Source organism: Colletotrichum fioriniae, assembly GCF_027942845.1.
Source record: "Colletotrichum fioriniae strain IMI 355084 chromosome Unknown scaffold_10, whole genome shotgun sequence".
Classification (NCBI taxonomy): domain Eukaryota; kingdom Fungi; phylum Ascomycota; class Sordariomycetes; order Glomerellales; family Glomerellaceae; genus Colletotrichum; species Colletotrichum fioriniae.
In genome coordinates, this window is record NW_027076846.1 from 1,783,236 (window position 1) to 1,799,868 (window position 16,633).

The following is a 16,633-nucleotide window of genomic DNA, read 5'->3' on the forward strand; positions in this document are numbered from 1 at the left end:
CAGTGGTCCCAATGCATGGGCAAACACAAGCCGCCTGCGCCTGCGCGTAACGTATATGCAGGGATTGCAGCAAGTCTTGGTGGGTATTGCTCAAGTGAAACATCTCAGCCTCTACGAATACAGAGTAAGGTACCGCTGCGCCCTTACGGAGTCTTGACACCATTCCACCTGGTCCAAACATGCGGCCCTCCTTCCCGCACCGCCGGCCAATGGCCAACAACATCCGGGTCCGGGTGGGCGCCGCATGCAGTGGCCCGCAATCCGGGGTTGGCGATGCGTACCATGCGCGGAAACATTATCATTGTCAGGCGCGGAGCTACTGTTATCCTTTCAATGAAGCGGACATGACCAAGCCACGTTAAATAATCTCACAATTATGTATTATCGGTGAGAAACTGACTACCCTCCAACCATAGCATACCCCATTCTCTGATAGTATTCCTACATGGGCAAAATCCAAAACAGAGTAAGTATGCTGAGCGAGGAACCTCCGACGCCGGAACAGGAAGCCAACCGTGCCCATGGCACGCAATAGAATCAAACACTAGTACTAGAGCTTTGCTGCGAGTCTGGGTATCAATCCCGCGCGGTAATCCAAGAAAACGCCTGTTCCTCCCTTTTATGACGCCTTGTGAAACACTGAAAAATCTGAAAAATGATGTTGCCGTCGCTAATGTCTAATGATTTGGTAAACGTGGGAGATTGTATGGGGGACACATGATTGGTGTGTTTCGTGTTTTTTTCGTTTCGCTTTTCTTTCGTTCCTTCTTTTTCAATGTTTTTGTTCTTCGTTTCGGTTGTTTACTTGATTCATCTGAGTCTGGTTGTCGACACTGAGGGCCCCGCTTTCCTGCCGACGTCCTGGTCCTGACCTTGCGTCGAATCGTCGAGGTTGAATCCATGTTGTATCATATGTTTGAGAAGAGAAAGGTCGAACTCATCAGAGTTCTCGTCGATGATGCGAGGTGCATCGCGAGACGGTGGTGCGCTGGACGCAATTGAATACTCCTTGACAGGGCTCTCAGCAGGAGCCCATTCGGGAGGCGTCGGAAGGCCGGAGGAACCGCTGGCGACCTCTGTCGCGGGGCTTTCCATGACTTCCTCGCGAGTGACATGGTGAGGAGCCGCCAAGGCGCCAAACTCTTCCATCCCCTCCAGAGGCGGAGTATTTGCGCCAAAGTATACACTGCCGCGGTAGCCAGGCTGCATAATCTTGCGTCGGGTCTTCATAGCCTTGATGGCAAGGCCTCCATAGACAGTGCCGAGCTCAAGGGCGATCCAGTCCTCCTGGCCTTCCACTTGAGGATCCCACTGCATAATCGCCATCTCCTTTTCAGAGCTCAAGGTCCGATTTCTCTCGAGAAGACGTTCAATCTGAGCCGTCTTGACGCTCCACTCGTCCTTCAAGTTCTCCATGAGAGCATTGTTCTTATCCATTTCCATTGCGAAGTTGTCAAACGTGGCCTTTGAAAGGACCTTGGACGCGCGGCGGGCTCGAGACGATGTCGGCTGGCTCGTTGGCATCCCAACGTTCTGGACGCTGAACTTGATGGCCCGGCTGAGCTCGGACCGAGAGAATGGGCAGAATTCCTGAATAGAGCTGTTGTGGTCAAGAGATCTGACCATATGGGACAAGTTGGACAGATTGAAGTTATTCTCCTGTACGTCAAGCGTCGTGAGGGTCTGGTTGAGTTGGATCGCATGTGCCAGATCACCGATGTTCAAATTCAACTTCTGATTCCGGATTCGCAGGTGACGCAGCGTCTTGTTCTCAGCGAGTCCAGAGAGTGACCGCGAGAAGCCCAGGCCAAGTTGACCCTCGTCGAGCTTAGCGGAGAATCCAGAGAAGTCGAGGTATTGAACTGATTTGTTCGTGGCAAAGAACTCTGACACGGCCATGCAGGCGTCCTCGCTGACTTGTCCAGGGGTCGAGGTTCCCACCAGGCTCAGCAGTCGAATCGAGTTGTTGATCGAGAGCGCGTTGATGAGCTTTATATAGTTGTCTTCGTTTTGAAACTCAACCATATCCATGAAGAGGGACGTCGGCCCGAAGTTATCAACAATGGCAGATACCAAATCGTCCGTGCCGTTCTCGAGATAGTTGCCGCTGATAGAGCAAGTAATCACTCTTGCTTCACCCATGCTGCGAAAGAGAGTGGCAATTTGGGAACCGGTCATTGCACAGTTGTTGAGGTCAAGCCTGCGGAGATAATCGGCTTGTGAAGACTTCAAGTAGTCGCCGAGGACTTGCAACGTGGCGTCATTGAGCTAGGACAGAATCAGCAACTGCATGAAAGCAAGGTTTTACCTAACTTACGTTGATGTGCGAGAGATCCAGCTCCTCAAGGCCCCATCCCATGATAGTCTCATCAAGGAAGATGGTATCCTTGGCCTGAGTGAGGCAATTTCCCGCGATGCCGAGTTTTCGCAAGTTGTAGAAATGAGCCAGATTCTGCTTCACCGCCATGTGGTCCACATGTCCAATGTTGCGAGAAGTATTGAGGGCCTCCATCTTATATCCCTGTGAGGGTAAAGCATCCCAAACTTCCTCCAAGCTTCTCTCATCAAGATTGCATCTAGAAATGTCGAGTTCTTTGAGAAGATCGGGGATATGCAGGACGCCCACTGAATACCATTAGCCATGTGAATTGTAATAACCCACGGAGTCCACTCACCAAGATCGTCAACTTCAGCTGCCGTCAGAGGGTTCCCCCCGACCAACAAAGTATCACAAGGAGTACTGCGGGTTTTGAGCAGAAGAAGGATAGGACGAACGACCTCAGGATCCTTCTTGGTCCCGGCACGAGCGCGTGAAACACCGACAATATTCCGCGATGCCAGAACGTTGGTTAAGTCTATCTTACGGACAGAACCAGAGGTGAAGGCAACGGCGTGAATTTCCTGAGATAACAGTGGGGCAGTCTTGATGATATCTCGATGCATGGGGTCAATGACAAACCCTACCACGGTCAGCTTGAATGCTTAGAAAACGATGGGTAACTGCCGACTTACCATCGCGAGAAATGTCAGCTATGGACTCGTCCCATCCTGGAACGTCGGTCAGGCCGCAAAGGGGCGAGAAATCGACGTCACGGAACGATAGAGCCTTGAAGTAGTCGTTGAAGCGGAGGGCCTTGAAGACTGCCAAAAGCTGAAGTGCCGTGTATCCACCTGCTTCCTTCGCAGGGAGGAGTCGAAATTCTGGGCAGTGCTCTCGGCGTTCGCACTTCCAATTCACAGTCCATTCAGGAGGCTTGCACTGGAACGTCGCACAATACGCCTCGAGGGTGCGCTTGAGTCCGCCATAGTCTTGACCTGTTGGAAGGAGTAATTGAGCCGTCAGGCCCCTAATATCGAAAATGTGCCGTTGCATGTGTTGAGGCCAAGCAGGCTTCACTGCTCGATCTGCCTTCATGAACGTCATGACGATTTCTCTGTACCACCGACTAGCCAGCTCAAGTCGTTTCTCGTTTTCACAGGGGAGTCTTGGGCAGGGGTTAGTAACACTGTTGGGGCCCGCAAAATACACCAGACACATACCGGAATCCAAGCACGAACCGCTCCTCGTGCGGGACCATAGTCGCCTTCAAGCGGACCAGAGATGTCAAGCCAAAAACTACGGTGTTGATTTCGATATCCTGAGGGGCTTTGTACACGGAAGTCCTGGCAACTCGCACAAGATAGCACTTGTTCTGGCCGAGAAGCAAGTAATACGATGATCCGTCACGAGACTTTTTGGCATTTTCAATGTTCTCGGCTTTGGTACTGAGGAGGGTGGTGCGTTGAACGACTGGAAAGATATCCAAAGGGCAGCCTCGGCACGCGGGCTCTTGTGTGGCAACGATGTTGTAAATGGCGGACTCGACGTTGGGGGCAATAAGCCCCTTTGGCACAACGGCTGAGCCCACAGACTCACGAATAGCATGGCGAATTTCCGACATCCAATCGTCTCGCTCAGTAGGCATTCCAAAGAATAACTTTGTGCAAGCCCAAGATACCATTGGCGATGTCTCGGACCACCAGACATCCAGCCCAAAGTGAGGGCTTACACCCTCTTCGTTGAAAATGTTGACGATCCTACTCAGGGGAATTTCGACCCGACCATCAGAGTGTGGCCCATCCTGACTCAAAGTGGAAGACGTCGAAGACCTCTTCAGGCGCTGAGACGGCGGGGCAAGCTCAGCAAAGTTCGCCCTTGCTGACTCGACACTGCTGAATTTGATGAGGTGCCCATCAGTTAAGACAACATACTCGGCGCGCGATTTCCACAGACGGCTGTCAGTCTTCAAGGCTCCGTGCTTGAGAATTTTGATAGGAACCGGCGCCGGCGGCTGAGGGCTGAGGTAGTTGGGAGTCTCCTCGGACATGTGCGAGCTCGCGGAAGAGTCCTTGGAAGCTCGTCGGTTGAGGCGGTAGAAAATAGAGGACGAATTTGAGCCGCCAGATCCGTTGTTCTTGTGAAGAACCCGTTTACTCTTCATTTGGAGGCCGCTCGAGGCCTCCTCAGACATGGAGGCGAGATCGGTTGAGGAGGAACTGCTGCTAACCTTCCTGAAGGTCTTTGCTAAGAAACTACGCCTCTTGCCGCCCAGAGCTGGTGTCGAGACACTTCGAAGCTCTGAGGCCGAGCTTTTACTTGTGGTGTGTGGCTCTCCATGATGTGTCGTCTGAATGGTGGGCAGCATTGACCGTCGGTTCGCGGCAGCGTCCATGGTCGACAGAACTGACGTGCAGTAATCGGGGGTCCAAGCCCAGCCTATTCCGTCGTCGTCGTGGGAATGCCTCGGCCAATTCGGGCCCTCGAGGCCGTCAAGGTCGAGTAATCGATTATTGGGCCATGTAACGTTATCCAAAGGCAAGTCGTCGAGATTAATCAATACTATGGCGATTGCGCTGTTTGCACTCGGCGAGAAGAAGGTGAGAGGAGAGTAAGGGGGAAAGAGAGAAGGCGATGTATCTCCGTCGACGAGCTAACGAGGCGAAGATGGATGGTTCGAGATAGTAGAGAAGTTGAAGTTATCAGAAGGTGGGAGAGGTATCAGAGGAAGAGGGGGTCAAAAAGTGTGTGCACAAGAAGACGGACGGCGGAGGGGTGTTAATAAGTGACGGTCCTTATCCTCTGTTTAGAGAGGGAGAGGTTCGTCTAGGTTCGGGGGGCAGGGAATAGCTGTTTGAAGAAAGAACCGGAGTGCAGCAAGCCTCCGGCAACAACCAGGAACCTTGCTGGGAAGGGTAAGGGAAGACTGGAGGCAGCGGCGGTACTTCGTACACTACGCTAGGTATCCTTACGGTCTACGGATAGCGTGGTAGCAACGAGCGAGGGGTGAAATTCGGACGATTAGGGTGAGTGGATGCGGATGGATGCCCCGAGTCTTGGAAGAAGAGGACCTGACCCTGGCCGCTAGGAGAGACAAGGCAGCACGAGTCGGGCAAGGTGCGGTCAGATCAGGGACTCTGTTGGGCAAGGGGAGGATAAGGTAAGATGGGATGAGATGAGATAGGAAGAGTCGGGCGAGTAGGGTTGGCCGGATTCAAGGTGAGTAGAGTCTGAGGTGAGTGAGTGAGTGGTGAGGATAGGTAGCGCCGGGTTGGTCAGACAGGTATGGGAATGATGGATTTGGATTAAGATGTTGGAGAACAAACACGACCTCAGAGACCAAGAAAGATGGTGTTCACGGCACGCCGCGCAAGAGAGACACAGCGAACAGGAAGAATCGGAATTGGGGGAGCATGAAGGGGGGTGGGGGTGTGCGTGGATACAAAAGAGTACTTGTTCATTCAACTAGGAGGTTTGGAGACGCGAGAGGAAGAGATGAGTCTACGCAGTAATGAAAGTGAGAGGCCGGTGCTGAGGGCCATGTACGTGTATCCATAGGGGAAAGGCGAAAGACAACGAAGCTAGGTTGATGCAGCTATGATGTTATCGATGCACATCCTGTTTTTGGCCCCCCGGAAGCGTCGCCCAATGAGACAGACGCGGGGTTTCTCCGTTGCTGCCATTGCCAAAAATTCGATGGGAAAGAGAGCGGGAGAGAGACACCCAAGAGAGACAGGCAAGAGCAAGGGCACTTCACCAATGAGAGGGCGTTTCTCGAGGCGGAAAGCCTTGGCCCTGCAGTGGGGTTTCTGCTGTGTGCGGCCCTTTTCCCCTGCAACCTACAAGGAAGGTACCGAGAATCTGTGTATCCTTACGGATACTTCGTACAATCTTCTGTGCACGCGAATACACAATCTACTACCATCACCTATGTGTTGTTCACAGTTCTCCTCCGCCTCGACATGGGTACGTTGTTCTGCCCACTCCTGGCAGCTGAAAACAAAGTTGATGGAGCTCACTCAGCCGCTGTTTGATGTACAGACAAAACGCACAAAACAAAACACTAGACGAAGAGGAGAACTCTGAGCGAAAGATCAAGAAACGAACCTTCAGAGGTCAGAGGCCGCTTCACCATATCCACGAACATCCACGCGCGAGCATCGAAACATACGCCAAAGCCCACTCTTATCCACTCCATTATGCACGTTTTACGTGGATCATGGTGCCATGGGTCTGTGGCTCTATGGCTCCCAGCTTGCCAAGGGGAGGGGTGGGCCATACCTATCTTCCTCTGGCGTCTTTGGAGACTGCACCTTGTCGGTACCACCAGAATTCGACTGACGAGCTTGCGAGGCCACCGGAAACTGCGTGCATCTCGTCACTCTCATGCATTTTTCACCATGGAATCACGGCACGCATGGCGCATCCGTACGGCACTCCTCGGCACTCCTCCTCCCCTCACCTCGCTGGCCCTGCTGCGTACCAGTCCTCCAGTGCCACCCTGTTGCTGTGCCTCCTCGCCTCAATTGCATGCCGTGAGGCCGGCGATGGCAGATGCAGCTTGCGACGCCCCGTCTCCGACCATGTACCACCTCCAAGTCCCAACATGCCCGAATCCACAAGAGAAAATGGGCTCTGCATCCACCAAAGCCCGCCGCGCGCAACCAGTGACCAGCAATCTGGGATGCTGTTGCTACGCTGCCGGTATGTCGACGGCGGCTGCGTACGCAGCAGAATGGCGGTGCAACTTCAGCACGTCAACGCTTACCAAGTTTACCATTCGGCATAGTACAAGCTGTACAGCCCGTCCTGTCATCTCCAATACTTGCTCAGCTACGGTGGGCTATCGCGAGTAGTGGCTCCCGGCATCTCGGGACTTATGTCTCATAGCGTGATGTGCTATCCAGGTGTCTTCGTCTTCGCCCTCGCGGAAATCCATCCCTTCACGACCGCCAATTCCACTACTGCGGTAGCCGCAGATGCTCGACGCCGTAGATGCCGCGCATGCTACAAAGTTCGCTGCCATCCCAGAGTCGCCTAAGCCCAAGACGATGGATTCGGGTTGACTTTCAGTAACTCTGAATGGCTCCGTTGGCTTGCTCAGTCCGCCCACGCCCGTGACCAAGCCATGCCTGTCTTCTTGCCTCTGAGACCCGGTTATCCAGGGTCCTACGGTAGGGTTCTCTAATCGTGATCATCGATTGATTTTCCTGATGCCTCACTAGCTGCGATTTCCTTCTCTCTCTCCATTTTCTTTTTTCCGCTCTCAACTAAACTTTCTTCTGCAGCATGAATGATGAGGCTCCTCTCCTCGCCGTGGAGACGGCGCTAGAGCCGGTCAGGCCGAGAGTAAGGGTCGTTTCAAGCCACTTTCAATATTCAGCTTAATGGGGGCGCCCCGGCGACTTGAAATATCTCAAGATTGCTTCAAATTTCCCCTCCCCTTCGTTGCGCTTCGGCCGCCTCGCCCCCGGCTGCGGCTTCTTTCCACGCCGAAATGATTTGCTCAGGGCGCTCTTCTCTTGGCCTCTGGAGACTGGAGGGGTCTTGTCGCTCTTGTGCGCGTAAAGCTGCATCACAGAGCAAGGGGAAACCCTTTCTCGTGTTCTCTGAATAGACTTTTCTTGTTTCTAGAAGGAGTCGGGTAAGATAAATGAACCAAGAGAATTCTGACGGTCAATTCCCTGGCCATGTCAGCCCCATTTTATACGGATACGAGGGGGAGGTGGTCTTGGGACCCTTCGGTTTGTGACTTTGTCCACGGCTGTGTAAGTGCACTACGAAGATCCGTACATATTCGTCGGTGTGCTGGGGCGCCTTCACCCAAGCCTTCTTCCGGTAATTGGCAAAGGATTCAAGACTCGACCTTGCCGAGAGCGAGCGAGCACGAATTTGAAAGAGGGAAACAGAACCAGTTGGCACGAGAGTACACCATTGCGGCGGTTGTGTATGGCAAATAATGTTGGTTATCAAGAAATTTGGGGGTAAGGTAAAGTTGTTGGACCGCCCGCGTCAAGCTCAAGAAGGTGCCATCGTGCCATGCGGCCGGTTTCAGATGAAGTAGAGACGATGGTGAGGAATGATTAAAGGTGTTTAAGACGCCCGGGCACGCTCCCTTGAAGATTAGAGAAAGCCCATTTCAAGAAATTTCCCAGGAATGGGACGCTGGGCGGCCAACGCGATCGTCTGAACGACCCGGCCGAACACCTTTGCAGTTTGCACCCTTTCACCACGGATGCGAAGAATTGTGAAACCAAACCCGCGCCGAACAAATTTGGGGGGGCATGGGGGCACATCCAAGGAACAACCGGGCTTTGAAGCGGGCGGGGGCCAAATTGTCAAGGACTCAAGATTGCGACTTGTCTCTGATCGCCGTCAGGACAGGGGCGTTCCTGATGTGATTGTATCCGTACGGCGGTCGGAGTATAACTACACCTGTACGGATTTACAAATGTGAGACCTTGAGAAGGGGGAAACACACCGGAAAGCCACTGCCGCACAATTTGTGCGCCACTCGCGAGCGCTCAATCCCATCATCATCAAACCGCAAAATCCACCAGCAGTCCTGGGCCAAGGCGTGCCCCCGATAAAACCAAGTGAGGCGAATATAGAGGTGTCCGTTTTTCCTGGAAATGAGCCGGGCTTGTGCAGGACTGCAGGTAAACAGTTGCCCTGGACACGGGCCGTGGCCCGTATAACACTGTAATCCAAGTTTCTCCATCTACCTAGTATATATCCTTGCTTTCGGCCGCAATTTCGATGTCGTTGCGGGTATCACTATCATGACCCTTTCGGATGTTTTTTTCACCACGCGACACGCGCTCTATGCTCTTACCACCGATTCCACGAGCGAGTCGCGCGCGACACAAGCGTGATACCGCAACACGGAGCGCACGTTTTTCTTCCTAAACTTTCCCGTCTCCTTTAATTCTTGAACCACCTGGCACGGACCTCCCGCATCCAGTCCGACGGGTGCCTTGGGGACGATGGACCTGACTTTGGTGTCGAAAGCGGGGAACGGCCGGCAACCCGTTCGACAATCCGGCCCGTCTCACTCTTTCCAACCACCGCGGTCGGCCCAAGTATCCATCCCGCGCTGTGTTGCTCACGTAGGACGCTACCAGCAAAGCTTAGAGACAAAAAAAAAAATTGGTGGGATAAGGTGAGGACTCCGACATCGATATTCCCGCATCCAGGGATCCATCTAGAAAAATGATCGATTGCATCTGGGGAAGGGACGCGTTATCATACTTGCGTACAACGAGGCGGAGAAATCCCACTTCCCGACACTTTTGCATCAGATTTTTACGATGTTGGGAGTTTGCTTCCGGTCGATCAGTGATTAACTTCCCCCGGAATTTCCCCTCACCAGGCCTGGCTGCTCGTGACGCTTTAGAGACAGCATTCCAGATTGGTTCCCAGTCGCCCGGGGGTATGTATCCGTACACGGCCGTCCGAGGAGAGACCTGGATACGGATACATATCTTGTCAATTCCGCTAGTACTTCATTCCAATATCCTTCGTCTCACTGCCACGCTGCGGCCAGTCTGTAATGATGTCACGGTTTTCACCGATGTCTTGCCATTTTGCTCGATCTGTCAAATTTGGCGCAGCAAACGTACCTTAGCAAGCTTGGGTAGTCGTGCGCGCTGTCAGGACGACTAGCAAACTGACGGACTGCTCATTTTCCTTCGTCGTAAGGTAGGAATAGCTAGTCCTCTTGTTGGAACAGGCCGGATCGTCGCAAGCCAAATGGCGCATTGAAGTTTTGGACCGGAACTAGTCCCTAGCTATCACCTAGCTGTACAAGCTCCCGTGTATGGTGGCTTTTCAGGAACTGGTCCTGGCTCCTGCTGTTCTCCCACGCCCCCTTCTTTGTTAAATTGATTTTTTTGGTGGCTTGTTGGTGACCTCTTCCCGAAGCTGCCGAAGCCCTCCCTGGTAAGCGTTACTACACGAACCATGCGAGGAATGTCTCTTATCATTCAACGGCAGTTGGGGCTTTTAATTGACCATGCGTATGATTATGACTGTCAGTCGATGGAAAAGTGAGAATGATGCCGGCCATTCGCCCGTCAGCGATGACGTTGCAAACAGTCGTTTTCTGATGTGAAGAAGATGAAGCGAAAAGAGACTGCGGTTGATCGTAATCATCTGTGCCCAGATTGTCACTGACCTGCAGTCCTGCACCAATGTTTTGGAGCAATCATGTCTCAGATACATAGACCTTAGACGCAAGTGCACTAAAGCAAGAAAGAGCTCCTGCAGCTCAGCTCCGTCAGCTGGTTGATCAACATGTTGATCTTCGACACGAGGCGCATCTTCAACCTTATGTGGCGCTGTGGCTGGAGACACGAGTTAGAGCGTCAGCCATACGCACCGCCACATGCACTGCCACATGATGCTCAAGCCACGTAGGAAGTTGTAGAACCGACATTCCGACCGACCAACCGACCACCTCACGCATCAAACCTAAATCCCCCCAAGCAAACCGAGCCCGAGGTCGGGACCTTGCTGCATCTGCCGTCGGATTATTTTGCCGAATTTGGCTCGCTTTCACGGATCCCGCCCCCGGCCTCCGCATACCGACGCACTTCGCAACCGCAAAGCTGCACTTGACCGCTCGCCGTTCGAGGGCTGGCAGAAACTCGGCAACCCAACTCAACAGAAAATTGGAGGGGCTGTCCCACTTTCGCGATCTTACGATATCTGGTTGCACGCTCGCCCTTCCAGCTTCGACATCGTCACCGATTGACTGCGACAGCTTTCCCTATTCCCCCAGCTTCGCGGTTGTCTAGTGAGTAGCACGTGTTTCCTATCCATGACATCGACTGACCTATTTTCCTTTTTGGCAATTATCCAGATTTCCCGAGACCCGTAACGAAAGAGCTAGTAAGCTCCCAGCTACACGTCCTATCCCGCTTTCTGTGGAGAAAAAGAGTCCTCGGACACCGTCTTCAAAATGTCCGAATTGACTACCCGCAAATACTTTGACAACATCTACATTCCCGCTGGTCTGATCGTCTTCGGATGCTTCATCACCAAGCGCGAATGGACGCCGTACGCTGTTGCCCTGGCGCTCGCGCTGGCAGCCTACAAGTTCAACGCCATGCGTGAGTTCGGCCCCTCTCGGAATACCTCGGAATTGCCCACTGACAACCCCCCTCATGCAGAGATCAAGAAGGTCCTGAAGCCTGATACCTTCCAGGACTTTGAGCTCAAGGAGAAGACCATCATCTCGCACAATGTCGCCATGTAAGTCGTACTCCCAAGCTTCAAAACCTGACATTCCCAGCTGACAAGCGTCCGAAGCTACCGCTTCAACCTCCCCAGCGAGAAGGCCATCCTCGGCCTGCCCATCGGTCAGCACATCTCCATTGGTGCCAACTGCCCCCAGCCTGATGGCACCACCAAGGAGATTGTGCGCTCCTACACTCCCATTTCTGGCGACCACCAGCCCGGCTACTTCGACCTCCTGATCAAGTCCTACCCCACCGGTAACATCTCCAAGTACATGGCGTCGATGAAGGTTGGACAGACGCTCAAGGTCAGAGGTCCCAAGGGCGCCTTCGTCTACACCCCGAACATGGTCCGTCACTTTGGTATGATTGCTGGCGGCACTGGTATCACTCCCATGCTCCAAATCGTTCGCGCTGTCATTCGTGGCCGCCCCACCGGTGACAAGACCGAGATTGACCTCATCTTCGCCAACGTTACCCCTCAGGATATCCTGTTGAAGGAGGACCTGGACGCCCTTGCCAAGGAAGACGCTGGCTTCCGTGTGCACTACGTTCTTGACAAGCCCCCTGCGGGCTGGACCGGCGGCGTCGGTTACGTCACCGGCGACATGATTACCGTAAGGCCTCCCAGTGGATCTCGTACTCTGTGTGCAGAGCTGACATATAATACAGAAGCTCCTTCCCAAGGTTGCCGACGACGTCAAGCTTCTGCTTTGCGGTCCCCCGCCCATGGTCAGCGGACTGAAGAAGACGGCCGAGACCCTTGGCTTCAAGAAGGCCCGCCCCGTGAGCAAGCTCGAGGACCAAATCTTTGCTTTCTAAGCTTGTCAAAGCTTGAGGGAACGTGGCCTAAATAAACGAAAAATAACATTGCGTGGGAGGAAACGGCGTTTTGCATGTTGATGGGCACCAGGGGAAGTCGATATAGATGCATTTCCAGATTTCAAGGTGCTGTTCCATGGGTTCCGTAGATAAGAGCTTCTGCATTCGGATAGCTATGTTGCGACAGAGCTGTCATGTAGAAAGTGTGCCCCACCTTACATAATGCCACTGCGTCCTAATCCCTGCAAGTTGACGTCGCAAAGTGAACCGACCACTGCTTTCTGTGAACCAGCGTGCTACAACCACCAAAATTCTCTTTCTTTCAAATCATTTCACAACACACACCCGTCGACACTCGCGCCATGTCAGACGGTCCCAAAGCTCCGAGGATAGCGATCAGCTTCGGCGGCTCTTCCAGCTCAAAAAACAACAAGAAACCGTCGCGCCCGGACCCACCATCATCACTCGGCAAACGGTCACGAACGAATGCGCTAAACAACTTTGACTCGGACTCGGACGGCGAGCACGATCATAGCCGCGGACGACACGAAGCGATTACAGAAATTGGCGGTGACTCTGATCGGAAACGAGAGGAGAAGCCCCGTGAGCTGGTGATTGAGAAGCAAAACAACCGCGACTGGAAGGCGGAGTTGCGCGGACGCAGGGGAGGCAAGAATCTGCTGCCTGCCGAGGTGCAGGCGCAGCGAGAGCAAGAACGGAACGGCACACAACAAGAGTCAGAGAGAGAGCCTGCCGATGCGGAGAAGCAGGTACAATGGGGGTTGACCGTCAAGAAGCGCAAGGCGAGCGAGGAGAATACCACACCCACAGGTCGGGATGAAACGGCAGCAGATGACAATGACGGCCAGGGTGGTGATCGATCACCAAATGAGAAACGGGCACCTCGCACAGCGGACGAAGACGCCATGGATGCCTTACTCGGGAACAAGCGCCAGGAGGAAGAAGACATTGTCATCCAGGCCACGGAACAGGACGCCTACCTCTCCGACATCAAGCATGTGGGTGAGGACGCGACGCTCGCAGACTACGACGCGATACCGGACGGCGAGTTCGGCGCCGCGCTGCTGCGCGGCATGGGCTGGGATGGCAAGATGCGCGGCCCCAAGAAGAAGCAGCCGACCGAGAGGCGGCAGAACCAGCTCGGCCTGGGGGCCAAGAAGCTGGAGGGCGCCGAGGACCTGGGGCAGTGGAACCACGGCGGAAAGAAAAAGAGCGGGCGGCCGAGGCTGGACGAGTACCGCCGCGAGGAGGAGAAGAGGCGCAGCGAGCGCAAGGAGCGCAGGGGCGAGAGCTATAGGGACGAGAGGGATCGTGAGAGAGAGAGGGACCGAGATCGGGATAGGCATGGGGGTGGGCACCGTGATAGGGAGAGGGAGAGGGAGAGGGATAGAGACAGAGATCGGGACTATTACAGCTCGAGACATCGGAGCGGCGATTCAAGACGATGAAGAATCTGCAGCGGGTTTGGCGAGAGGCCGTTCCCTGTTTCAGGTCGTGGCAGGGCTGAATAGTTTGTCCACGGATAAATACACCAACCAAACATGCCATTCATGATACTCAGTCACTATCGTGACTTCGGAACACAATGCTGGAGTATGACCGGAGCAATTGTACACAGTAGGATGCCTTGAAAGCCGCATCCTACTCAGGTTGATATTCATGTTCAGTAAGGCCGAAGACCCGCCGTCATTAGACAGCATTAATTGATGTCGGCGCTGCTCCCGCACTACCTACTGTGTGTACTTCAACCTGACCGCCGGTTCATTGTGGGGAGGTGGAAACGCCCAATATTTCCAAAGTATGGTACGCAGGCTTTTGGTCAAGTCAGAGTCACGGAGGCCGAAGAAACCGCGATGAAAAGACTTCGAACCCCATGGGGCTTCGCTGCATTCGTCTGGGGATTCCCCTTAGGCGCATTATCCACGCAGCCACGCAACCCTGAGGGTTGATTGAAGTTATCCAGGTCCCAATGGACGTGGCACCTTCTCGTGAGCATCGTTGCCCGTTATCTTCTTATTTAGAGTTTGTCATAGCAATGGTCCCCCCACGAAGGCCTCCTTCAGTCGTATCATGGAGAAGGAGCTCTCGTGTCATGGGCCAATTCGACCTGAGAGGGCAGTGACCGCTGTGGGTTATGGACATCTGCAGTTCGTTCTATCCGTCTTCATTTCTTCTCCTTTTCCTCCTTCGCCATCCTACATACATCTCCTCGCCCTTTTCCTTCTCCCCAACAAAGTTGCTTCGTTCAACACACTCTGGATCGAGCATTTCTTCTGCTCCATGTTTACAACTCAGCTTTATCAGTATTCCATCGATTGCTCATTTCATCATGTCGTCTATACACGAAAAGCCCATGTCCTCTGTACAGGAAGTACAAGATAAGGAGATACCCGATACGATTGCCTCCAACCCGGAGGCCAAGGCTGCCAGAGACTACGAGGAGCATCACAACTACATGCAGACCGTCTCGAAGTACCTCCCCGCGATCAAATGGTCCATCTTCTTCGCCATGACCATTGTCGGCGAGGGTTACGACCTCGCTCTGATGGGCAACTTTTTCTCCTTGGATCAGTTCCAGAACCTCTTCGGTTACGCTCCGCAAGGGGGCGCTGTCAAGGAGATCCCAACACTCTGGCAGTCCTTGATTCTTACTTCAAGCCAGGCCGGTCAAGTTGCGGCCATGTACTTCGCCGGTCTGTCCATGGACAGGTTTGGCTACAGAAAGACGATGATGTTCTCTCTCGGATCAATCATGGTACTACTTCTCGTCAACTTCTTCGCGCCGGCGGTCTTGCCCACGGGAGGCTATAAGGCTGGTCTCGGCATGATCTTCGCCGGCGAGTTCCTCTTGGGACTTCCTTGGGGAGCTTTCCAGGCCTGCGTTCTACCCTATGCTTCCGATATCTCGCCCCTCAAGCTTCGCCCGACTCTCACCACTTTCGTCTCTATGTGCTGGATTTTCGGCCAGCTCTTCTCGACGGCGGCAATCAAGGGTGTTACGAACATCGAATCCAACGACCTCATGGCATACCGCATCCCCGTCGGCATCCAATGGATATGGCCGCTTCCTGTTCTCCTCTGCGTCTTCCTTGCCCCCGAATCGCCTTGGTGGCTCATGCGCCAATCTCGTTCCGACCTCGCACGCAATTCCCTTGCAAGACTCAACAAAGATCCGACGTATCCAGTTGACGGTCAGGTCAAGGTCCTCGAGCTCACCAACGAGCAGGAGAAGAGCAGTCAGGAAGATTCCAATATTACGTACCTGGAGTGCTTCCGCGGCACCAATCTTCGCCGTACCATGATTGTCGTCACCATGAACTTGACGCAACAGCTCTGCGGTTCGGCCCTCATGTTTTACTCAGCCAAGCTATACCAGAAGGCAGGCATGAGCAGCTCCAAGTCATACGACTTTACGCTCATCCAGTACGCAATCGGCATCATCGGTATCGTCTCTTCTTGGCCCCTGATGAACTACGTCGGACGCAGAACCATCTGGCTCTGGGGATTGATGGGATCCATCGTTCTCATGACAGGTGTCGGCGTGCTAGGCTTCCATAGCGATTCGCACCCGGCAGTTCCTTGGGTCATCGCAGTCATGCTCGTGATCTTCACAGGAGTCTACAATCTTTCCATCGGACCTCTCGTGTATGCTATTAACCCCGAGATTCCTTCGACCCGACAAAAAGCCAAGACACTTGTTATCGGCCGAGTAGCCTATCTCATCGCAGGACAATTCAACATGTGGCTTTTGCCAAGGATGTTGGAAAACGCTCCCAACGGATGGGGTCTTGGACCTCGCACGGCGCTGGTGTACGCTGCTATCAATGCCGCCTTCTATGTCTGGGCCTACTTTTGTCTGCCCGAGGTCCGAGACAGGACTCAGGCCGAGATGGATGAGCTTTTCAAGCTTAATATACCTGCTCGAAGGTTCCGCAGTACCGAGCTGACGGCTGAGTAAGGTGGTATTGTAGGTCAGCTGTTGCTCAAGCGGCTGTCCATTCTCGACTAATGGAAGACATCGAAGAGAGACGTCTCTGCTTCTTTTGTATTAGGCCCAGTGTTCAGTTTCGCGTGGTTTTGGAGTCCAGTATTGGGATAACGCATTACATGATAATTAGTAAAAGCAAAAGTTTCGAAAATGGATCTCCCCAATCGTTTTGTCTGTATAGCAGAAGCTACCTCCAAGAAGCATGTCTCGGCACTGCTCTTCTATGTGTGCAATATCGGTGATGAC

At 53.5% G+C, this 16,633-nt stretch overlaps 4 protein-coding genes across 4 annotated transcripts; 3 read left to right on the forward strand and 1 right to left on the reverse strand.

Moving 5' to 3' along the window:
- Nucleotides 1-810: 810 nt before the first annotated feature.
- On the reverse strand, nucleotides 811-4,712 carry N0V96_008514 (uncharacterized protein; the record flags this gene model as incomplete). The annotated part of the gene is made up of 5 exons (XM_065758356.1): nucleotides 811-2,268; nucleotides 2,318-2,625; nucleotides 2,676-2,960; nucleotides 3,013-3,485; nucleotides 3,541-4,712. 5 exons carry the CDS (start codon nucleotides 4,710-4,712, stop codon nucleotides 811-813), a joined length of 3,696 nt encoding a protein of 1,231 aa, XP_065613111.1.
- Nucleotides 4,713-11,279: 6,567 nt separating this feature from the next.
- CBR1 (NADH-cytochrome b5 reductase) lies at nucleotides 11,280-12,378 on the forward strand (the record flags this gene model as incomplete). Its single annotated transcript, XM_053190134.2, has 4 exons — nucleotides 11,280-11,430; nucleotides 11,491-11,572; nucleotides 11,630-12,173; nucleotides 12,229-12,378. The coding sequence occupies 4 exons, from the start codon at nucleotides 11,280-11,282 to the stop codon at nucleotides 12,376-12,378; spliced, it is 927 nt and encodes a 308-aa protein (XP_053052556.2).
- A 362-nt stretch (nucleotides 12,379-12,740) lies between these two features.
- On the forward strand, nucleotides 12,741-14,348 carry spp2 (DNA primase large subunit Spp2; the record flags this gene model as incomplete). The annotated part of the gene is made up of 2 exons (XM_065758357.1): nucleotides 12,741-13,710; nucleotides 14,224-14,348. The coding sequence occupies 2 exons, from the start codon at nucleotides 12,741-12,743 to the stop codon at nucleotides 14,346-14,348; spliced, it is 1,095 nt and encodes a 364-aa protein (XP_065613112.1).
- A 380-nt stretch (nucleotides 14,349-14,728) lies between these two features.
- Nucleotides 14,729-16,357, forward strand: N0V96_008517 (uncharacterized protein; the record flags this gene model as incomplete). The annotated part of the gene is made up of 1 exon (XM_065758358.1): nucleotides 14,729-16,357. The coding sequence occupies one exon, from the start codon at nucleotides 14,729-14,731 to the stop codon at nucleotides 16,355-16,357; it is 1,629 nt and encodes a 542-aa protein (XP_065613113.1).
- Between the last annotated feature and the right edge of the window lie 276 nt (nucleotides 16,358-16,633).